The 24,835-nt window shown below is 44.1% G+C and overlaps 1 protein-coding gene across 2 annotated transcripts in view; it reads right to left on the bottom strand.

Annotated features, from left to right (window-relative positions):
- The window catches only part of MECR (mitochondrial trans-2-enoyl-CoA reductase), a 51,550-nt gene extending 29,182 nt beyond the window's left edge, over positions 1-22,368 (bottom strand). For both annotated transcript variants that reach the window (XM_082247189.1, XM_082247190.1), the window contains exons 1-3: positions 22,220-22,368; positions 3,534-3,631; positions 932-1,063 (exon numbers count right to left, since the gene is read on the bottom strand). In XM_082247189.1, the coding sequence (XP_082103315.1) occupies positions 932-1,063; positions 3,534-3,631; positions 22,220-22,314 (325 nt within the window). In that variant the 5' untranslated portion in view covers positions 22,315-22,368. The remainder of the gene's footprint in view (positions 1-931; positions 1,064-3,533; positions 3,632-22,219) is intronic.
- Between the last annotated feature and the right edge of the window lie 2,467 nt (positions 22,369-24,835).

Raw genomic sequence — 24,835 nt, 5'->3', positions numbered from 1 at the left:
ACACTGTATTTGCGCAGAAGTCTTTCAATCGCAGTTTTTTGGGAAAAAATACACTTAAATGATAAAAAAAAACCATAAAGTTAGTCCAAAGATGATGTTACGCCAAGAATCGTGAGAGACTCATGATCTTTATTCCAAGCAAAAAAAAAAATTGTGATTCTCATTTTATCCAGAACCGTGCAGCTCTACACTGGATACAACAAAAGCGTGTGCAGTAACTTCTTTAAATTTAAAGCAGAACAGTTTTGATGCAAAAAAAAAAAAAACACACCCTGTGAGGCCTTAAAAAATGCTCAAAGTGCGTAGTTTTCATTATTCATAGCTTACTTCCAACTAAAAATACAGATATGAAGTTAAAGCCTAACTCCATCTTTTATTGAGCATAAAATAGTTTGTTTGGACCAAACTGGTGCAAAAGAACCCTTTCCTTCACTAAGACATGCAGCAGCTGCCTCAGCTACATACAGTATACAGCACCGTGTTCCGGCACCTATCCTGCTCCCAGATCAAAATTAAGCCAGCTAAGTGCTGCTAAGCCACGCACGTGTGGATGATGTCATGATCTTCACCTAATCGCCAATCAGAGGAAGCTTTGTATTCATTCACAAAATACAAAGCTTCCTGTAAATAGCTGAGCAGCCCTCAACCGAACTTAAAATTGTTTTGGGAGCCAGAAGTCCACACCCGCTGCCAGAATATAGCTCTATATGCTGTATGTAGCCGAGACTACATACAATTCATAAAATGCCGGCAGCCACTACAGGTGAGGCAAATAGTTTGTTCAGACCAGCTTGGTCCAAACAAACTAGTTAAGAGTTCAATAAAACATGGAGCTAGGTTCTAAACTTTCAGTGTAGCAAATGTCCTATTCTACTAAAAACCATGATATTTTGTTAAAATACAGAAAAAAAAAATGTGGATACTTTCTTACCTAATCCAGCATCCACTGGAATGACCCAATCTCCAGGCCTCAATGAAGAAACATGATGTCCAACCTCTGCCACCACACCTACTCCTTCATTGCCCCCTACAGCTGGTAACTGGGGCAGCAAAGCATAAGTTCCTGTGAAAACATATGTTATTGCACAATGTTATCACTTAGAAGGTTCACAGTCATAAAGGCCTTAGGGCATGATAGAACAAGCTTTTTTTATGCTTGAAACAGATTTTAATGTCCATACAAGCCTATGGGAATGAAAACCCTGCTTGACTTGATATCCTTTTCACCAACGTCAAACACACCTGTCCACGAAGAGCATGTCAAACAAGTGACAAATTAATGGCATCAACACAAGCACAATTGACCCATACAGTGGTTGTAAACCTCAGACCTTTGTTCCTCTGCTATCTGTATGATTCACTTCCTGACACCAAGGAAAAAAATGGTGACAGGGGAGGGGCCTCCACTAGATTGATAGCCTCAGCTCTGTTCCCATGTTATGGAGGTATGTCTCTTTTCTCCAATCAGCTCTCAGAGCTCCCCTCACTGAGCATTGCAGAGTGTAACTTCAGCTCTCCTTCCCCTTTTTTTCTAAGCTCTCAGAAAAGCTTTAAAAATTCAGCACTTTGAACAAATGTAGAGAAGACTGCAGATAAACAGGTACAATTTATGTAGGAGGATTTCCTTTATCTTTGTGTATCACTAGAGGCTAGTCACTTCACTGGGTATATGTGAGGGTTTACAACCACTTTAAAAACTCTGCATATCAAGCATAAATCGTGTGTATAAAGAATCAGTTCACCCAAAAATGACAGAGCTTGTTGAACTGTAGTAGTCCCAGGGTTTATACATTATATGCCCTGGACCCTCCAACACCAAAATCTCCCTGCTATAATTACCCTTCCTGTTCAATTTAACTATAATGAAGCAATGGCCAAAGCAGATGTGCAGGCCGATGAAAATTAAATGCAGAGATCTCATCAACAGACTGCTCTAGAGATAAAAAAAAAAAAAAAATACAACATTTTCAAAATGGTTCAAAGCTCACCCCCAGACATACAGATTAAATGTGTATATGGGGGATGTTTTACTTGCCAGGGATTTGTATTTCTGTTCATTGAGTATTAAGATGGTCTCCATGCTGCCACACAACACAACACTGTCTGGCGGGATAGGAGACTTCATTTTTCACTACTGCAGTTAACAGAGGTCTTGTCCTTCCCCAGCCTGTGATTGGATAATTAATGAAAAAGCAGCAGACTAATGAGCTCATCTGCCTGTCACATCTGTCTCTCCTCCTATTAGTATGCTCGTCTGTCAATCTGAGCTCTGCTGTACAGTGGACCGCAAGAGGCTGATACAGGTCAATTTCCGACATGCTTGCAAATTAAAAATACATGATGATGTTGTATGGTGGTAAGCGGGGTCCCCCAAGGCTCAGTCCTGGGACCAACCTTGTTCAATTTATTCATAAACAGCATTGAGGACGGGATCAGTAGTTCGATATCAGTTTTTGCAGATGACACAAAATTGGGCAGGGCAATAACTGCACAGCATGAAGCAGATATCCTACAGAATGACCTGGACAAAATAACGGAGTGGGCTACGACATGGCAAATGAGGTTTAATGTGGAGAAGTGTAAGGTTTTGCACTTGGGGACTAAAAACATAAAAGCACAATACACGTTAGGGGGGGAACTCTTGGGGGAATCAAAAATGGAGAAAGATCTGGGAGTCTTGGTTGATGATAGATTAGGCAATAGCATGCAATGTCAAGCGGCAGCTGCCAAAGCCAGCAGAATATAGGGATGTATTCCAGAGATAAGACTATAATCCTTCCACTTTATAAAACTCTGGTCCGACCACATCTGGAGTATTCTGTCCAGTTCTGGTCGCCAGTCCAGTTCTGGTCCCCAGGAGGGATGTGTTGGAGCTGGAGAGGATCCAGAGAAGGGCAACTAAACTAATTAGGGGATTGGAGGACCTTAATTATGAAGAGCGTCTGCAATCGCTTGATTTATTCTCTCTGGAGAAGAGACCCCTGAGAGGGGACATGGTAGCAAATTTATAAATATCTCAATGGTGATCTCGACATAGAAAAAAAGCTATTCAGTCAGAGAGTGCATGAGGACTCGAGGGCATACATTGCGATTAGAGAAGCGTTTTAACCTCAGGCAACGTGGGGGGTTCTTTACTGTTAGGGCTACAAGATTGTGGAATTCTCTACCACAAGAGGTGGTTTCTGCGGGTAGTATGGTGGCTTTCAAAAGACTCTTAGACGTACATCTCAAGGATCAGAACATTCAGGGGTATGTGAGATGATTACAGCCACACACACCTACACAGGTTGAACTGGATGGACTATTGTCTTTATTCAACCTCAACTACTATGCAACTATGTATTAATAAATACAGAGCTGAATTGCCTTCTATATATCAAAACTGGAAATATCTGTTTTTTTGGGTGGAATGATCCTTAAAAAAAAGGAAAACAATTGCATATGGTGTACTTTTTCTTTTTTTTTTTTTTTTTTTGTACATTTTTAGGTTAGATGTATTTGTAAGATCACACTTGCTCTATAAGATACCTTACCTTGAATCATGTTTATATCAGAAGGATTTATGGGGGCAGCCAACATTTTAACTGTCACTTCATAATCTTTTGGTGAAGCAACTTCTAGTTTCTGTAAACTAATTAGAATATAAAGAGAATTAGTATTATTTTCCTTATTGAATAATCCCCATTTTGTATAAGTAATAAATAAAAACGAGCATAGATGTATATAAAGCACAGCAATCTATAGCAAGCTGATCAAAATTTGAGTCGTATTAAAGAAATATTGACTAATATGACACTTGTTGCTTACAAGCTAAAATCAGTATTTTTTGCTAGAAAATTACTTAGAACCCCCCAAACATTTATCTATCTATCTCATATATATATATCTCTCTATCTATCTATCTATATATTTTAGCAGAGACCCTAGAGATTAAAATGGCGTTACAATCTTTTATGTCACATTGTATTTGCGCAGAAGTCTTTCTGGGGAAAAATACACTTTAATTAAAAAAAAAAGAAACAAAACCATAAAGTTAGCCCAATTTTTTGGTACAATGTAAAAGATGATGTTACGCCGAAAATCTTGATCTTTATTCTAAGCAAAAAAATCGTAATTCCCATTTTATCCAGAATCCTGCAGCTCTAATGTGTACCATTTTCGTACGATCTTTGTACGAGAAAAATCAGAAATGAAAGACTGTGCATGATCAGAAACAACAACCAACAACAAAAAAAAGCCTTTGTTGTACAAGAATCTTTGTACAAATTTTCCTTCATTGGTTCCAATTTGCTGTAAAACAACAAGGAAAATCAAGACGATCATTCACCCAATTTTCTTATAGTGTGTATCCCACTTTAAGCCCTGTTCACACCTGAGCGTTTTTCAGCTCGCAAAACACTGATCTCTAAAGTCTCAAAACGCCCAACAAGCAAAATCCCATTCATTCCTATAGACCCCTGTTCACATAAGAGCATTTTGTCACCTGAAGCAAAACGCCTGAAGCACAAAAAAGTACACAAGCTTCTTTTTTTGCATATTACAGGCATTTTTGTTAGATGTCAATGTCTGCCTCCAAACACCTGCAAAAAAACGCCTGAAAAACGCCTGAAAGCGATATGTTCAGGTGTGAATGGAGCCTTAGCTGAACTCCAGGGATGATAAATTTAGCATATTTACATTCAGCCAGCTTACCCAATGCAAGTATGCATATGCAATAATCAACCTCTGTGGAAGTTGAAGATCATTATAGTAGCCCAAGCTGCCACAGAATCTTCAGAGGGTCACTCACTTATCACAGCTGCCATTCAGAGAACACCTTGCATTTTTCTTAATGATCATGAAGCGTTCTCTAATTGGACAAGATGGAACGGAAGTCAGTGTATGCCAAATCTATATGAAATATATAAGTGCTGGAATTCAGCTTAAGGCCTCATGCACACTGGACATTTTTACAGCGGCTGTTTTTGGCATCAGACATTATTTTCTGCAGCCAGTAACTCCCCAGCATGTTATCCTATGTGCCCATACACACACAGGCTGTTATCAGCGATTTTTGGCAGGGGCATTTTCTGGCTGGAAAAAAACCCCAGAACTGGAGGGTTTGAAGAGGAGTTTTTCAGCTGTAAAAACGCTTTAGGTCTAAAAGACATGGCTATTCAGCATTTATGAGCATTTTTTAGACATAAGCTTTTGTGGGAGCATAGTTTTTCTGAAAAAAAAAAAAAAATCTATAAAATGCAAAAAAATCATTCTAAAGCTACAGCTTTCTACAGCTAATTCTCCTGGCGTTATATCCAGTGTGCATGAGGCCTTCAAGTGGAAGTGAAGGCTACATATAATTCAGCTTAAAACAGCACTTACCCCTTCCTCCTATCTTTGGTGCATACTGCTAGTAAAAAATGTGCGTAAATACCTTTTTCAATCCGCTCACGTGATCCAGCACCTCCAGATCTCCTGTGTCATGGGGCAGCTGCTGCAGGGAATAAGGAGTGCCAACAACGGATGGGCAATGGAAGCTGGTGGGTAACATCACAGCTCATGGAAGTCAGCATCATTGTCAAGTGCTCCATGACACAAGGTAGTTGGAGTATATGCATCCTGTGACCGGAGCAGATTAAAGCAAGGTATTTACACGCATTTTTTGTTTTTCAACAAGCAGTATACAGCATAGGTAGGAGGAGGAGGGGGAAAGGAGTGTCTTCAAACAGATTTATATGTAGCCTTTACTTTCACTTTAAGCCCATGTACATTAGGCCTTTTAGCTTCTTGCTACACAACCAAAACAGCCAAAGGAACAATATACAATGATTTTGTTTTCCTTTCTGGTTTAATTTCAAATGAGAGAGTGTATGGTATAGTATTTTTTTTTGGTTTACTTCAATCATTAAAGTGGTAGTATATTCCACTTTTTAACTTTTACCTAAGGCTCCATGTACACGGGACGTTGTAAATGGCCGTTTAGGAGCAGTTGGGCGTTTTTTTCAGAAGCCCCTGAACCCACCTGCATGTTATCTTATCTGTCCATGTACACATGGTCGTTTACAGTCATTTGCAGGCAGTTGAGTTCAGGGACGTTTTTTGGAAAGCAATTATTTGCGTTCGAACGTGTGTTTCCCGGCGTTTCAAATGCAAAAACACGGCCGGACGCGATGACCCGTGTTTAGCTCTCGCGTTTTTCCATTTTAAAGGGGAATGATTTTTTTGACCTCTAGGAATGGATTTAAACGCAAACACCCGCTAAACGCGGGTGCAAACGCGACCTAACGGACGTTTTAAACGTCCTAAAAATTCCAGCATTCAAAGGGAGTTTTAACAACGTTCCGTGTACATGGAGCCTACAGGTAATATAAACAGGATATAAAATGAATATCTCCTAAACCTGCACGGCGGACCTTCAGAGCTCCTTGCCGGAAAGTGAACTCCCGCACGCATACGCAGGAGTGACGTCATCGCGGCTCCGCCCACTCACAGCGCCGGAGCCGCAGAACCCAGAAGAGACAACAAGGGAACATGACAGCTCCCTCATCGGTGTCCGGGCGACCCTGTGGGGATTTCGTTCAAAGGTATTTCATTATGTGCTAGTATGCGATGCATACCATTACATTATGCCATTGTCCTGCAGGTTTTTTTGTTTTCTCAGGGGATACTACCGCTTTAAGGCTGGATTCACACTATTTGCAGAATCGCTCACACGGAGCAGAAGACGCACAGGATCCTTCTGCAGTGTGCTCCATGGCCGCCCCGGAGATGTGTGAACCGGCTCCATTGAGAGCCGGTCACACTCTCCTGTCATGCAAATTGGATGCAGGGAGTGGGAACCCAGCCTAAAGCAGAACTAAAAGTAAAACGCAAGGCAAAACTTTTTTTTAGTTTGGATAGAGCGAGTATAACCCCTGTCAGACTTTTTGCCATCTGTGCCCCATTTCAGAGATTTCAATTCCTGTCCTATATCAAAACAGGGAGTGAGAGGAAATCCCTGCAAATTGAGGGAATTCCTTGGGGACCCCCAGGTCACCAGAACTAGTGTCCCTGTGGGAAGATTTCCCCTCGATTTACTTTTTTTTTTTTTTTTTTTGGGGGAACAACCCAAAATTTGGGATTTTTTTTTACTATCACTTTCAATGATAATGGTAAACAGGACCAATAGAGAGGGGGAATCTCCTTAATGGGGGCACAGACCGCAATAAAATCTGACTGGTGTTCCAACCCCTCTCTACTAGCCAAAACTAAAAAAAAGTTTTGCCTATAGTTCTACTATTCCATATTCTCTGATGGAGGGGATCAGCCATTCAAGAAGCTAAGAACCTGGCATCCAGAAATAGCTGGGAAGAAGATGACAGTGGCTGGCGAGGGATGCAACCTATTTTCGGGGTTTTATAAAGGCTACATTCACACCTGAGCGTAGCGTTTTTCGCGTGTTTTTTACCGCGATTTTACCGCGATTTTTGTGCAGGCGTTTTTAGATTCAATAGAGATCAATGGAAAACGCCTGTAATCTGCCCAAAAAGAAGCTCATGTACTTTTTTGAGCGTTGGGCGTTTTGTATACAGCTTCAAAACGCTCAGATGTGAACAGGGGCCATTGAAATGAATAGGATTTGTCTTGTTGGGCGTTTTGAGAGCTGATCCTAGAGCAGAAAAACGCCCCAAAAACGCCCCAAAACGCCTACATGTGAACGGAGCCTTAGGGCAAGCAAAACAAACAAATGAAACTTTGTTTATCTTTATTAGACTTTGAAAATCGTGACCGTTCAGTACGTATTTTTTTAAGTACATAAAGGATACGGAGCACAATCTCATATGACTATGTGAGCAAGACCAATACACATTATTTATTAGTGAGTTTGAAAGCAGTAGCCAAGGAAAGGGGAATAACTGAAGTACAGAACATTAAATAAGCTAACATGCTAATAATGGAAATTGTAACCGTTTTCTAATAGATACGCCAAATGTAACTGAAAATGTTAAAACTGATCTCTAGCCAACAGTTAATTTTACAGATAAAACTCATAAAGGGAGTTGCTTTGCCTGTCAAATGATTTGTATTTATGTCTACAGCCCTGCCACACAACACTGCCCCCTGTCTAGGAAAGAAGAAATGATTGTTCTCTACTGCAGTTTATAACACTAAGCTGTCCATAAACTAATTGAAATTCAGTGACTGGCTGAATTCCAATCACTGTGTGGTAGAGCTGCATGATTCTGGATAAAAAGAGAATCACAATTTTTTTGCCCAGAATAAAGATCACGATTCCCTCACGATTCTGAAGAACATTTTTATTTTAAAGATTTACAACCTCTGAACATTAGGTTATCGAACAAGATGGCAATAAAATAAGACAGAATACTCTTTGCCTCAATCAAATTTAAAGAAATGTAATGAAAAAAATGATGTAATGTGTAAAGAAAAAAAAATGCCATTAAGTTAGATTAGGGTCTTTTTTTTTTAGTATCCGCCGATACCAATTACTGATATCTACCACAACTTTTTTGTTTACACTTTAGCTGTCAGCAATGGTACAAAGCATTGAAAAGTTATTTTAAGGAAATTATTTATAATATTATATATATATATATATATATATATATATATATATATATATATATATATATATATATATAGAGAGATTATATATATATATATATATATATATATATATATATATATATATATATATATATATATATTTTTTTTTTTTTTAATTTTGCTCTTTTTTAAATATGAAAAGGAGTAAATATATGCTAAAAGGTGTAAAAATAATAATGAACAAAGCAAACAAAAAAAGTTTTAATTAATAATTTTAAAAAAAATGAAAAAAATCAGCAGGAAAGTAATTCAATGGAGGCGAAGAATGAGTTAATACGGCTGAGTAAATTAAAGATTAATAAGGGGTTAAACAGAGGAACAATTTAATCAAAAGCAAAAAAAAAAAAAAAATAAGGTTGCTTTAAACTGACTTCGCTTTCAGACTGAGTGTTGGTTCACATTTGTGCAGATGCGAAGATCGCATGTAATTCCGAGCGCACGGTTCCTAAATTACATGCGATCTCATGTGCGGTGCGAATTTCAGCCATACACTTTGCATGCCTGAATTCGCACTGCATCCGCACCAAACACGCACATGAGGCATTTTTTTATTCTAAACAGAATCGGATCGCATAGTGGTTCACACTAGTGCGATCCGATTCTGTGCGAACTTGCAGATCGCACTGCGATATGCGATCGCAACTGGGGGTGTCGTTAACTTTTAATTGACACCCCCTGCGTATCACATATGGCAGTGTGAACTGCCAGAGGTGCGGATGCGATGCGGGATCACGCTGCATATTTGCAGCGTTCCTGCATCGCACAATTGTGAACCGAGCCTTAGCGCCGGTTCACACTACTGCGACGCTACTTCCCGGGGCGACCTCAGAGATCGCAGTGCGAGCGGCGCGCCACGACCTCGGAGCGGCCGCCACGGACTTCATACCATTGAAGTCTATGGCGGTCGCCTCCTGGTCGCCCCAAAGAAGCTCCGGACCCTTTTTCTAAGTCGGAGCGACTTATGTCGCTCCTATTAGAACGGGTCCGCAGCTTCCCTATGGGAGGCGACCTGTGGCGACCAGGTCGCCTTAGTGTGAACAGGGGCTTAACATCCCTTATTCTGTAAATGAATAAACAGGACAGATAAGAAGATACAATATATATATATTTTTTTTTTATCTGTCTCCTTCAGCACTGGGCAGTGTTGTTGATAAACATTGCCAGCTACTTTTTTTTTTTGACAGCTGTGAGTGGGAAAACTGCTCTGCACTTTTTACATGAATAGTGGAAATGCTGGATTAAGATGGTGTGAGGGGCTTGAATCAAGATCATGAGCTTTTAACGATTAATCGTGCAGCACTGCTGTGTGGCTGTTCTCACTTGACAGAATTCAATCTTTGATCGACTTTTGATGAAAAGACCTATAATAAAATTTGATCAGCGGCTACAGCTGATGATCCGTGTATTCTGACAGCTATGGGTGCCGCTCTTAGAATACCACGGAAAAGGGTAGGGAGGTTGATTCCTTCATCCATGTGGTTTGTGTGGATGAAGAAATTTGTTGGGGGCTGGGAAAAAAAAAAAAAAGTATTGCATTTTGACAGCTATACAGGTCTTCTGCCCTCCACCACCCTGTCACTAGACAGTGAAATAAGAAGCAGCGGAAAGAGGAGCTCATCTTCCTTGCCTGTCTGCTCTCTTCCTAGCACCGTGCTTCTTAGCCTGCAGCACAAAATGATTGGATACTTGTGCTGCTTCTCCCTTCTCCAGTCTGAGCTCTACTGTAAAGAAACTGCAAGAGGCTGAGGTACTTGTACTGCATTTAGAAAAATAAGTGTACATAGCTACATTACATCTTTTATAGCTGCCTAGAGCTCAGCTTTAAATTGAAAGTACCCTAAGCTTAAACCTGTTCCCCCGCCCTCTTCTAAATCCTATACTAACTACCCTTTAGAAGGAAGATGCTTATACTTGCTATACTCCGGTCATGTAATTGGCTCCCAGAAGCTGACTTCAGGGGAGAGGAGAGAGTAGTGACAATGGCTGGAATGCCTGGGTGGTGACGTCACCCATAGGCTTACTATGGGGCATCTGATGTCAGCTGTCCCTCCTATACACTGATGGAGGTGCTGGAAGCCAATCATCTGACCAGACCGAAACAACTTTAAAACAGATAAGTATAAGCATCTTCCTTCTACAGGGTAGTTAGTATAGGAATTGGAGGAGGATGGAGCAGCTTTAGGGCTCTTTCACACATGGAGTCCGTCAAACGGACTCTGTTTATCTCAGCGGGGGATCGATCCGCCGATCCCCTGCTGATCAGGAGGATGACAGCTGTGTCTCCGCGCTGTGTACACTGCAGAGACAGCTGTCAGGTCCCCATGTATCTCTATAGGGGAATCGAATGGAAACGAACCGTTGGTCCGTTCTCATCCGATCAACTGGACGGATGGAAAGTCTGAGTTATTACCTGATAACTCCCTTTCCAGGAATCCTCCAGGACGGTCACATGAGAGATGGCTCCTCCTCCTACATGAAGCACAAGCACAGTTAGGTTTAAAAGGCCGCCCATCAGGCTGCCCCTCATTTGTTAAAAGATGAACTGGACAGCTTAGGCGAATAGCCCAACATACTATAGATATAGTCGACCAACCAATAGGACGGGGGTCCACCATCCTGGAGGATTCCTGGAAAGGGAGTTATCAGGAAATAACTCCGACTTTCCCAAGTCATCCTCCAGGACGGTCACATGAGACCCCAACGATGCGTACCTAGGGTGGGACTACTGCCTGTAGAACTTTGCGACCAAAGGATAGATCCTGGGCGGAAACCAGATCGACCCTGTAGTGCTTGGCGAACGTCAAGTCGCTGGCCCAGGTGGCTGCTTTGCAGATTTGATCTACTGAGGCCCCAGCCTTTTCTGCCCAAGATGTGGATATGGCTCAAGTGGAGTGAGCCTTGATGCCTGCCGGTAAACTCTGGTTTTGAGCGGTGTAGGCTGCAATGATGGTCATTCTGATCCATCTGGCTATGGAGGACTTTGAGGCCGCTTTACCCTTCTGAATGCCTCCGAAAAGAATGAATAAGCTGGATGACTTCCTGACCTCTTTGGTGACTTCTATGTAATGTAGAATGCACCTTTGACGTCCAGCGTGGCAAAAGCTTCCTCCCCCGGGGAGGTTGGGTTTTGGCAAAATTAAGGAACAATTACTTCTTGTGAACGATGAAATGTCGAGGACACCTTCGGAAGGAAGAGAGGGTCTATCCTGAGGATTACCTTGTCTGGAAAGACCGTCAAAAAGGGTTCCTTGATGGAAAGGGCCTGTAGATCACTCACCCTCCTAGCGGAGGTGATTGCTACCAGAAAGGCCGTTTTCAAAGGTAAGGTTCTTCAAATTACAGTCCATTATAGGCTCAAACGGGGCTTTGGTGAGTGCCTGTAATACCAGTGCTAGATCCCAGGGGGCCACGCTGAGGTTTTTGCTGGGCCGGGATCTTTCAATGGATCTGAAGAACCGCTTCACCAGAGGATCTTCGGCTATGGCTCTTTCCAAGAAGATTGACAGAGCGGCTGCCTGCACTTTGAGTGTGCTTATCGCAAGACCTTTGTCAGTGCCATCTAGAAAGAAATCCAACACAGTGCTGATGTCCTGTTATTGGGTTCCATTTTTGATCTGTATGTTTTCCATACCTTGTTATAAATTGTCCTGGTCACAGGTTTCCTGCTTTGGAGCAGGACCTCCGTGACCCTGGTGGACAGTCCTTTGTTCAGAAGAATGTTCCGTTCAGGATCCAGGCTGCTAACTTTAGCGTCGGGCTGTGAGGGTGATGTGCCCCCCCTTGTGCCAGAAGGTCGCTCTGAGCCGGCAGGATCCAGGGATCTTCTTCTGCCATTTTCTGTAGTGGGGTGAACCATGCCCGTTTCGGCCAAAAGGGTGCTATTAGAATCACCCTTGCCCTTTCCAGGCAGATTGTTCTGGGGATCAGTTGGATTGGTGGAAAAGCATATGCCAGATTGAACCTCCAGGGGAATCCTAGGGCGTCTATGCCCAGTGAGTTCTTTTCTTTGTATAGCGAGAAAAAAATTTCCGCTTTTTTGTTGTTTTCGGTGGCAAAAAGGTCTATTTCCGGGGTCCCCCACTTCTGTACCAGCGTATTGAAGATTTGATGATTCAGTTCCCATTCTGCTGGGTCCAGGCTCTTCCGGCTCAGGAGGTCCGCCAGCACGTTTGTTGGCGGGTAGCGAACCTTAGGAATTTTTGATGACTTGGGTGAATTGGTACATGCAAATACGCATCTTGTAGGTCCAAAGTGACCATAAATTCTCACCGAGAAGATGGATTCCATCTTGAACTTCCTGTACCTCACCAGCCTGTCGGGATTATTGGGGGTGTTATTAATTAACTAATAGAAAAAAAAATGAATTTTAAAAAGCCATGTATATTTCATATTATGCATAAGAGATTCTGAATGGTGCTGCATGGCTTCCATCTTGTTTTTAAGGTCAAAGGAAGTTCATTATGTACTTGTTAAACAAAATGTCTCTTACAAGCTTACAAAACAGAATAGAATTTAAACAGAGGTCTTGGTATCTATGTAATCGTAAATAAGATCCCTTTTGACATCTCTATCAGATAAGACTCAGTCAGTCTGGCGCTATGTTAAGGGGGTGATATCTCAGTCTGTCTATAAGTATATAACAATGGACAATACCCCAGTATATTCTAGTTGTATTTTAAAATGAGCTAAATATAAATGTTAAAGATACATTATTATATGCGAGAAGATATTAGCCATAATTATGTCATTATATTATGTAAGGCATATACATATATATTTAGGAATGTTATATTACCTTTTGGGTTTATATTCTTACAGTAGTAATCTTACTTAGAATACATTATTTTTAAGTGTAGGACAGATGTATCTCGCCACTAATTACCTCATTTCAGAGAAGTTTATGTCTAAGTGTTCAAAGATGTCGTAAATATTACAAACTAGACGCTCTGTCTGACAGTTATGTCAGAATCCAAATAATTAATGGATCTTCACTAGCTAAGAGGTCAAAGATCATCTGATAAGAGGAATGGTAATTGTTAATTATTATTTAACTACAAAATCTAATGAACGGTACGATACTGCCCTCTATAGACGAAATACCAGGTGCAGTCTTGAGATAATTTTAGATATTTCCCATAAAGAAATATTATTTTGTATTAAAAATAATTATTATAAAAATGGTTTACCAGATCCCATAATTGCCAGAGAATGATGGAGATACAGATGGACATTTATGTATGTACTGGGAGTCTGGACAAAGTTTTATATGTGTTTTATGATTACTCTTACATATAGAGAAATCATCCTTTAATTTTATTATACCAAGTATTGGGTTAATTATCAAAAGAGGTGTGTCTCTGACCTCACCAGTTTAGGTATAGAATGTCCCGACCAATTGGGATAATGTTTCATCCCTCTGGGTTTTACTTATGGTAATTTCTATAGCTCTTTGTTCTTACTGTATAAAAGACCAACCCAGATGAGAGATAGACATCACATTAGACATTACACTACTGACAACACACCTCACACTTACATCATACACGCTATTACATTCATTGATAGACTCATCCAGACATACTCCATTTTGTCCATCATTCATCTGAAACTTGGAGGAAACTCCTCCCTCACTGGCATCCATCTTAGGACTCTGGTAACACCATTTGAAGCTATCGGCCATCTTAAGTGTGGTAAATATGCCTTGCTATGTTATTTGATTTTATTCAACAATTGTTTATTTCCTTCCTTATATGTTTTATATTGCATATTTAAGGGTAATGAGATTACAATCCCAGCCGTATAAGCTATGGTAGATTTTTCTCTAAAAAGCTGATTTTGTTTTTATACATTTTTATTAATATCAGATTAAGTGCACTATTTGCAATTTTAAGTCTTCCGTTTTGCATGGCTTATTCTCACTCATCTGCAGTGAAGTGACTTTCGGCTATGCATTACGCAGACCATTGTAGTCTGGTTATATAGAACATTTATTTATGGCTTATGCTATACCTGGGAAGAAATGGTAATCTTGCTTTCACTTTCATTTTGTTTCAGTTTCACTTTCATTATTGAGCTAAACATCACATTGCATTGATTATTTGAAGTAGTATTTTATGTAGAGTTATTTTTATGTGTCACTTCTAGTTTGATCATATATTGTGATTTACATGTCTTGAGAATAAATATTTTATATATATTCCATACTGTAGACTGTACTCACTAAGATTGGTATATGCTTTTAAAAAGAAATTAATCAATTAAAAAGAATTCACGACAAATTGATTTATGGCATAAGTGGAGATTCTCCTTCCGCACAGATCTTTGCTTATTAACCATAAATAAAGACACTGCTATATTCAGAGCAGTATAAATATTCTGATATAATTAAGTACGAGCGCGAGATATTTATTATTAAATATTCTTACAAGCCAGTTGAGGTCTTTGAGGTTTAAGATAAGGCGGTGTTTGGCCGATGGTTTCAGTCTGAGAAAGACTCGGGAGAAGAAACCTGACCGTTGATGTGAAAAAGGCATCTCCCTTATCACCTTTTCTTGTAGGAGGTTCAAGATGGGTGCTTCCCAGGCTTCCTTTGCCGGAGATGCTCCCGGTAGGGATGTTGTCCGGAATTTGTGAAGAGGACTTGCTGTAAATTCTATTTTGTAACCCTCTCTGATGATCTGTAGTATGAAAGGGTTTGGACAAAATTTCTCCCATTGTGGGACAAAGAATCGCAGCTTCCCCCCCACAGGCCATCTGGCGTCACTGGGGTTTGCTGATATTGCTGCTGGCATTGGAGACAAGGGCATTTGGTCTGCCTTTGTTGTTGAACACCCACTTCGTTTGGGTGTTTGGTTTCTCCCCTTTGAAGTGGGTGTCTCCCCTTGGGCGACAAAAAAATTTTCTTTGTTTTTCCTTCCTTTTGGAAGGGAACCCCTTGGATTTGTCCGCTGATCTCTCTAGGACTTTATCCAATTCTGGGCCGAATAGGAGTTTTCCGTCAAAGGGAATGCTACAAAGCTTATTTCTGGAGGCGTAATCTCCCTCCCATGTTTTGAGCCATAGGGCTCTTCTGGAGGAGGGAATCCTGCGAGTCTTCCGTGCCTGGAACCGTCTCCAACTGTCCTCTTAGTTGTTCTAACCAGAAGGATACGTTCCTGGCCACGCAGGCGTTTGCCATGTTTGGATGGAATGATGCAGCTCCTGCCTCGTATGCCCGCCTGAGCGTCACATCTATCTTTTTGTCCGTTGGGTCCTTTAGTTGCCCCATGTCCTCAAAAGATAGGTCTGATTTCTTCGACACCTTGGCTAGTGATGCGTCTAGCTTGGGGCATATGGACAAGATGCCCTCGGATTCCTCAAAGGGAAATCTATTCTTCATTGCCTTTGGAAAAAAGAGCTTGTTCTCTGGGCATTCCCATTCTTTATTAAGGATTCCCTTCAGGGATTGATGGACCGGGAAGGTTCGGGTTTTGGGTACCGGTAGGCCTCTGTACAGCCGGTCTCTTACTGATTTTGGCGCTTCATCCTCTTGCAGATCCTCTGTAACGTAGATCGCTGATTTTGGCACTTCATCCTCTTGCAGATCCTCTGTAACGTAGATCGCCTTCAGTAGCTCTTCCGTTTCATCTGTTGAAAATAAATGTTTAGTTACTTTCTCCGGTACCTCCCTGTCCTCTGAATCTGAACTGTCCCTGAAGAGGACCTCTCCTTCCTCCTCGGACTCTGAAACTGAAAGGTCTTCCCCTGGTTTGGTGACCGCTTGATGCTTAATTATCTTCGTGCGGTGTCCGACTGCGGTAGATGTAGAAGGCTGATCTGCGTTTTTCATCTCCGTGATGGAAGTTTGCAGCGACTTCAGTGTGGATGTAACCTCCTTCTTGAACTGCAGGAAATCTTTACTTAGAGGTTTGGATTCTTCGTTGAGAATCTTTTTGATGCATTTATGGCATAGCAATTTGTCCGAATCAGTCGGCATTTTTGTCCCACAGGTGCGACAGTACTTCTTTTTCGATTTGACCGAAGGATCGGTCACCTCTGCGGACTTGGACTATGAGCAGAGAGAGAGAGAGAAAAAGAGACAAGGAACAATTTCTGTCAGTACTGGGGAGGTCACGGTCCTGCCCCAATGCGCCCCCCTTCCCCTTAAAAAGGACAAGGGGAAAATGCCAGACCTACCCCCCTTTTTTGTTGGGGGGGGTGGGGTGGGAAGGCGGCAGGCCAGTGCGTACCCCCCCCCCTTTTCTTCCCTCCACTTACCATAGATAGGCTGGGGCAAAGATCAGCAGCCTCTGGTATAGGGGTCAGGTCCTCCGCCATAAGGACCGCCTGGAGGGAAGGTCGGTGTAGCAGCGGACTGTAGCTAAGAAGAGCCCACTTGCAAATGAGCTGGGGCGCCTTATAAGTTTAAAAATCCCGCCAGAAATCAGCTGTTTCTGATTTTCTGGCGCTGTGCCCACTTCCGCCATCTTAAAGACGTCACTTCTGCCGCGCCAGCGGCGACGCTGGCTGCTGCACACACGATCCGGAACTCACCCTGGAGCCCTGCGTGATTGGACCCTTTGGAAGGGGATGGTGTGCGGCTCAGGACGGCCCCCGGCTGGCCGCAAGTATCCCCCCGTGGTCCGCTTCCCCTCAGCCTTGTAAGAGTGAGGTAAGCTAACAGGTAGAGATATGCCGGTTTTCAGTAATTCGATATATCGCGGTATTTCATACCCACGGTATTGTTATTGTGGTAATTTTTAAAATACTGTGTTTCTCTGCTCCTCAAGTCTGCCTGACTTTAGAATTGATACATTTCAGTGAGCTGGATGACTCATTCACTCACTCAATAGAAACAGCTCTGGTAATATGATCCTAGAGTGAGAGAGCTTAGCTCCTCCCTGTAACCAATCAGACTTCTCCCAGCACACACCCACAGGCTTCTTCCAGGGCTCAGACACAGTGCCTACTACAAGCAAGTCTCTGCAGATAGAATAAGATAGATAGATAGAATAAGAGAGACACATAGATAGAAGATGGATTTATATATATATATATATATATATATATATATATATATATATATATATATATACACACACACACACACACACACACATATGCATACATACACGGGCATAGCAGAATATATATATATATATATATATATATATATATATATATATATATATATATATATATATATTACACACACACACACACACACACACACACGGGCATAGCAGCCCACATTACATTATTATATAGTCATCAAGCAGTGTCTGGCCTGCCTGATGATTACTGGTCCTGGCGCTCGGCTCCGATCCGATGGCCTGGTCATTAATGGGGAAAATCCTTGCGGTCCAGAAGTGGTTAAACCTGCAGGAGGACCGGTGTTTTTATCTATAAATTACTTTACTATTGCTTTAGGCCTGGTTCACATGTATGCGGGTTGGCGGTTCACATGTATGCGGGTTGGAGGTAAGTCGCATGGTGCAAAAGAAGGATGGATTTAATTTTTTTAAATTCTGCATGCGCCTTTTTTCATCCGAAAATGCAGGCATAGCAGCCCATTGATTCGAATGGGCTTGAGCTGCTATGCCTGCGTTTTCGGCTGAAAAAAGGTGCATGCAGAATTTAAAAAAATTAAATCCATCCTTCTTTTGCACCATGCGACTTAACTGCAGTTGCTGCACACGCAAACTGTTTTTAAATGCTGGGCCCACGTATATAAAAAATGCAGCTTGCCAGAGCAGGAACTGCAGGTAAGTCACATGGTGCAAAAGCAGGAAGGATTTCAAGGCCATTGAGTTTTTTTAAAAATGCTGCATGCACCTTTTTCCTGCGGAAAATGAGGGCATAGCAGCCCATTCAAATCAATGGGCTGCTATGCCTGTGCAAATGTGGGCCGCCAACCCGCATACATGTGAACCACCAACCCGCATACATGTGAACCACCAACCCGCATACATGTGAAGCAGGCCTAAAGCAATAGTAAAATAATTTATAAATAACAACACCGGTCCTCCTTCAGGTTTAACCACTTCTGGACCACAAGGATTTGCCCCCTTAATGACCAGGTTATTGGATCAGAGCCGAGCGCCAGGACCAGTCATCACCAGGCAGGCCAGACACTGCTTGATGGCTTATTTTAGGCCTGGTTCACAGAGTCTGTACTGACTGACTATATAATAACGTGCAAAAGTGAACCAAAGTCCCTAAATTCAGCAATGAAATTCAAGTGAGGTAGAAATTTAATAATTGAATATCATGATAATACCGTATACCGTGGCAAAACCTTAATCAATTAATCGCAGCATGAAAATCTGATACCGTCACAAGCCTACTAACAGGGCTGCTAGATGCCCCCCCAACATCCTGTGACCAGCTAACCCCTCAAAGCTAGGGGTGGCCAGCGCTGCTCTGTTATGGAAAGAGGGGGGCCCTCCTGAGCACCTCACCCCTCCCCCCCTAGGGAAGTCCTCCTCCCTCCCCCCTGATGCTGGTACCTGCACGCCTGATGACCTCATCGGCTGTGTTCCGGTGGAGGGAGGAGGTGTCCTGGGACGCCTGCCCAGGACGGAAGAAGGAAAATAAACAGGGGATGAAAAAAAGAAGACCATGCTTGTGTAAGCAGGACAGGAAACACAAGAAACTGAGGAGCAGCCTGATGGGCGGCCTTTTAAACCTAACTGTGCTTTTGTTTCCTGTAGGAGGAGGAGCCATCTCTCATGTGCCCGTCCTGGAGGATGACTTGGGAAAATAGGGTTTCCATCCATCCAGATTTGATCGACATGTCTCCGCTGACATCCGATGCCCCATAGAGATGCATGGGGTGACCGTTCAGATCCGCCAAAAAAACAGACAGGCGGATCTGAACAGTCTGCCTGTGTGAAAGAGGCCTTAAAGGGATACTAAACACATGCCCTAAACCACTTGCTGACTCTGGCTTTTTCTGACATTTGTTGTTTACAAGTAAAACTCAATATTTTTTGCTAGGCACAATTTTTTTCCCTATATTTCCTATTTAATTTTACTTTTTATTTTTACACTGTTCCTTTAGAGCCGGTTCACACTACCACGACCAGAAAGTCGCCCCGTGACTTGAAGAGACTTGGTAGAGATTTGGAAGAGACTTGGAAGAGACTTGTGCACTACTTTGAAGAGACAGGCAACTTTGTCTGTGGGGAATGCCTGGCTAATCTCTTTCTTCTTCCTGGAAAGTCTGATTACAAGTCGCTTCAATTAAGATAAGGAGGCGACTCCCATTGAAGTATATGGGACAGTCAGATCACAGGTCACCTCAAAGTAGTACAGGACCCTTTTCTGAAGTCGGAGCGACTTCAGTAGTGCCAATTAAGACGGCACTGATTGATTAACATTGCTTTTGTTATGTCAAGCGACCTGGGGCTACACAAGTCGCCTCACAAGTCGTGCTAGTGTGAATGGGCTCTTAATTTTATTTATTTTTTTAAAGATAACTTTTATTCCTATTAAAAGGAATGTAAACATCCTTTGTAATAGTATGAGGCATGACAGGTCCACTTAATTGAGAGATCTGGGGTCTAAACGACCCCGAATCTCTCATTTACCTAGGGCTATTTTGCTCTCACTCTGCCTCCTGCTCAGGCATGCAACGGATCGGATCAACTCCAGGCTTACACTGTTACAATCGGAAACGACCGGGAAGTGGCGGGAGGGGTACCTCTCCCGCAGCCTATAAAAAGTGATCTTGTAGCAAATCCGCCGCTGGGACCCCTTTTATATGAAAACCGGCCGCCTGCTGCAAATAAAGATACCAGGGTTATGGCAGCTAGCTGCTGCCATAACCCCGGTATTTAACATCAAAGTAATGACTTATATTTACAATAAGGTGGTGGGCAAGTGGTTATTTACATTGTCCCTTCTATTTCTGTAAATGGATAATGGCACTGTAATTATTTTAATGAAAAAAAAAAAAAAAACACACATACAAGTACCTTTTTTCCTAATCATTATACAGCTGTCACATGACCCAGATCTTTCCCAGCCTATCTGCAGGGAAACACAAGCCTAAGGAGTTTCTAGTCCTCTACTGCTGGTCACATGTTCAAATAAAAAAAACAGAAATATAGAGTAAAAATAATTGATATTGATAAACTGTTTAAGTCCCCGTTCACACTAAGGTGACCTGTGAGGCGACCTGGTCGCCTCACAGGTCGCCTTCCATAGGGAAGCTGCGGACCCGTTCTAATAGGAGTGTCGCTTCGATTTAGAAAAAGGGTCCAGAGCTTCTTTGGGGCGACCCGGAGCGACCCGTCATAGACTTCAATGTTATGAAGTTCGTGCCGGGTGCTCCGAGGTCGCGGTGCGCTGCTCGCACCGCGACCTCGGAGGTTGCCCCCCCAAGTCGGATCGCCCCTGTGTGAACGGGGCCTTAAACTGTCATACAAATATATATTTGAAAATAAATCTTATTTTGTGGAAATAACATGGTGTGGGCAGATTTCTGCCAGTCACAGGCTGTGTCACTCCCCTCGGAATGTGTCTTAGCCCCCATTCACACTACTGCGACTTGTCAGCCTGACAAGTCGCGGTCCATTGACTGCTACAGGACCCGTTCTAGTAGGAGCGACACAAGCCGCTCCGACTTAGAAAAAGGGTCCTGTACTACATAGACATTATATGAAGTCCGTGCCTGTCGCGGTGCACGGGACTTCACAAGTCGCCCCCGAAGTAGTACCGAGTCGTGCCGCGCTAGTGTGAATGGGCTCTTAGAATAAGAGGGAGGTATGGGGGGGGGGGGGTGTCCCCTCCCGCTCTATATAATGACGGCTGAATGGCTGCTCAGCCGCATCGGTTGTCATTACAAGAAAGCCGACCGTCGGTTCTACACAACGAAACCGGGGGGTGATGCCTCTAGCTACAGGCATCACCCCGGCCGCATATTTGCATTCCGTCAGCACTAAGTGGTTAAAGTTTCACCTTTGGTGATTTTTGGGCATCATAGATTTTTGCCGATACCGCAGATGCACGCAATTTTAAAACATAAAACGGTAGGTATCTTTTTACTCGATGCAACCTCATCTTTTATATTTTAACTAAAAACTGGTATTTTATGGTCTGGTTTTGCACTAAATTTCTATTTACTATATTTTTCCGCCCAAAATTATGCGATTAACAGTTGCGCAGAGATCACGTAAAACAAAAATGTGCAACTATAACCTTTTTATTCCACGGGGCCTCTGCGTTCAGAAAATATATAATGTTCTGGGGGTTTATGTAATTTTATCGCTATAAATTCAGGATTTTTACATGTCTGCGACAAAGAAAAAAAAAGTTGCCCTGGAGCAGAACTGGTTATAATGTTACCATTGCAAATCGGATTCCTCCGAGCAACAAACACCTGTGCAGCGTGCTGCAAAAAACTCCAGCTTTGATTGGTCTGTACCCTCCCTGGATTGTTGGTTGCTACCTTATTTATGGCCATAGCTGTCACCCTGTCTTTGCCACCCGCTTAGCTGTTCACTCAGCCTTACTCCCACAGCGTCATCGCCAACCCAAGGACATCAGTCACTTGGCCACGCCCCCTTCTCCCATACGATGCTCCTAAGCACGCTTCTTCCCATAATGCCGCGCTCCCTTAGGACATCTCACGTGGGAGTCAATGTCTCACCGAAGCACCTGCGCCGGTTCCCCGTGCTTGTCGTACACCAGGCCCCGTACCGCCGAGCTCAGCTGACGCCGGATCAGCCTCATTCCCAGCCACATGTCTTCACCTTCCTTCGGAGCACTGAGCCGTGACGCGCAGCCCCGCCCACAGCTCTTTTCGTCACTTCGCCACGCCTATTGCTGACTAAGCACTAGGCCGACGAGCGGTGCTCGGTAGAGCTGGGTGTAATGTGTGGGGAGGTTGTGTTCATTGCCGGGAATCGTCCGTCTCTATATATGAGTGGACCGAGTCACCAATAAAATAGATATGACGCTGGAGGAATACAAGCTTTTATATTTGCAGGGAAACAAGGATTTTTATTGAACTCAAATAGTTGAGCTTTATTTATTTATTGTTTACTAACCACTTCTGGACCGGAAGTTTTTACCCCCTTAATGACCAGGCCAGTTTTTGCGTTACTTTACTCTGTGCGTCCCCACTGTCTATTACAAGAAACGACGTACAGGTACATCGTTTGGTGCAATGGAGCGGACCTGCCGCAGTAAACTACGGTGGCTGGTCGGCAAGTGATTAAAGGTTTTACCCCCCAACCTGGACATGGTACAGGAGATGCAGAGGCTGCGGGTATGGTACAGAAGGTGCAGGGGCTGCAGACATGGTACAGGAGATGCAGAGGCTGCGGACATGGTACAGGAGATGCAGGGGCTGCGGGAATGGTACAGGAGATGCAGGGGCTGCGGGAATGGTACAGAAGATGCAGGGGCTGCAGGCATGGTACAGGAGATGCAGGGGCTGCGGGAATGGTACAGGAGATGCAGGGGCTGCGGACATGGTACAGGAGAGGCAGGGGCTGCAGACATGGTACAGGAGATGCAGGGGCTGCGGACATGGTACAGGAGATGCAGGGGCTGCAGACATGGTACAGGAGATGCAGAGGCTGCGGACATGGTACAGGAGATGCAGAGGGTGCGGACATGGTACAGGAGATGCAGGGGCTGCCGACATGGTACAGGAGATGCAGGGACTGCGGACATGGTACAGGAGATGCAGGGGCTGCAGACATGGTACAGGAGATGCAGGGGCTGCAGACATGGTACAGGAGATGCAGGGGCTGCGGACATGGTACAGGAGATGCAGGGGCTGCGGACATGGTACAGGAGATGTAGGGGCTGCGGACATGGTACAGGAGAGGCAGGGGCTGCAGACATGGTACAGGAGATGCAGGGGCTGCGGACATGGTACAGGAGATGCAGAGGGTGCGGACATGGTACAGGAGATGCAGGGGCTGCGGGAATGGTACAGAAGATGCAGGGGCTGCAGGCATGGTACAGGAGATGCAGGGGCTGCGGGAATGGTACAGGAGATGCAGGGGCTGCGGACATGGTACAGGAGAGGCAGGGGCTGCAGACATGGTACAGGAGATGCAGGGGCTGCGGACATGGTACAGGAGATGCAGAGGGTGCGGACATGGTACAGGAGATGCAGGGGCTGCCGACATGGTACAGGAGATACAGGGACTGTGGACATGGTACAGGAGATGCAGGGGCTGCAGACATGGTACAGGAGATGCAGAGACTGCAGACATGGTACAGGAGATGCAGGGGCTGCAGACATGGTACAGGAGATGCAGGGGCTGCAGACATGGTACAGGAGATGCAGGGGCTGCGGACATGGTACAGGAGATGCAGGGGCTGCGGACATGGTACAGGAGATGTAGGGGCTGCGGACATGGTACAGGAGAGGTAGGGGCTGCGGACATGGTACAGGAGAGGCAGGGGCTGCGGACATGGTACAGGAGATGCAGGGGCTGCGGACATGGTACAGGAGATGCAGAGGGTGCGGACATGGTACAGGAGATGCAGGGGCTGCGGACATGGTACAGGAGATGCAGGGGCTGCGGACATGGTACAGGAGATGCAGGGGCTGCGGACATGGTACAGCAGATGCAGGGGCTGCAGACATGGTACAGGAGATGCAGAGACTGCAGACATGGTACAGGAGATGCAGGGGCTGCGGGCATGATACAGGAGATGCAGGGGCTGCGGACATGGTACAGGAGAGGCAGGGGCTGCGGACATGGTACAGGAGATGCAGGGGCTGCGGACATGGTACAGGAGATGCAGGGGCTGCGGACATGGTACAGGAGATGCAGAGGCTGCAGACATGGTACAGGAGATGCAGAGGCTGCGGACATGGTACAGGAGATGCAGGGGCTGCGGACATGGTACAGGAGATGCAGGGGTTGCAGACATGGTACAGGAGATGCAGAGGCTGCGGACATGGTACAGGAGAGGCAGGGTCTGCGGACATGGTACAGGAGAGGCAGGGGCTGCGGACATGGTACAGGAGATGCAGGGGCTGCGGACATGGTACAGGAGATGCAGGGGCTGCGGGTATGGTACAGAAGATGCAGGGGCTGCGGGAATGGTACAGGAGATGCAGGGGCTGCGGGAATGGTACAGAAGATGCAGGGGCTGCAGGCATGGTACAGGAGATGCAGGGGCTGCGGGAATGGTACAGGAGATGCAGGGGCTGCGGACATGGTACAGGAGAGGCAGGGGCTGCAGACATGGTACAGGAGATGCAGGGGCTGCGGACATGGTACAGGAGATGCAGGGG

Source organism: Pelophylax lessonae (assembly GCF_965119305.1).
Source record: "Pelophylax lessonae genome assembly, chromosome: 2".
Classification (NCBI taxonomy): Eukaryota; Metazoa; Chordata; class Amphibia; order Anura; family Ranidae; genus Pelophylax; species Pelophylax lessonae.
This window is presented reverse-complemented; position numbering and strand designations above follow the sequence as displayed.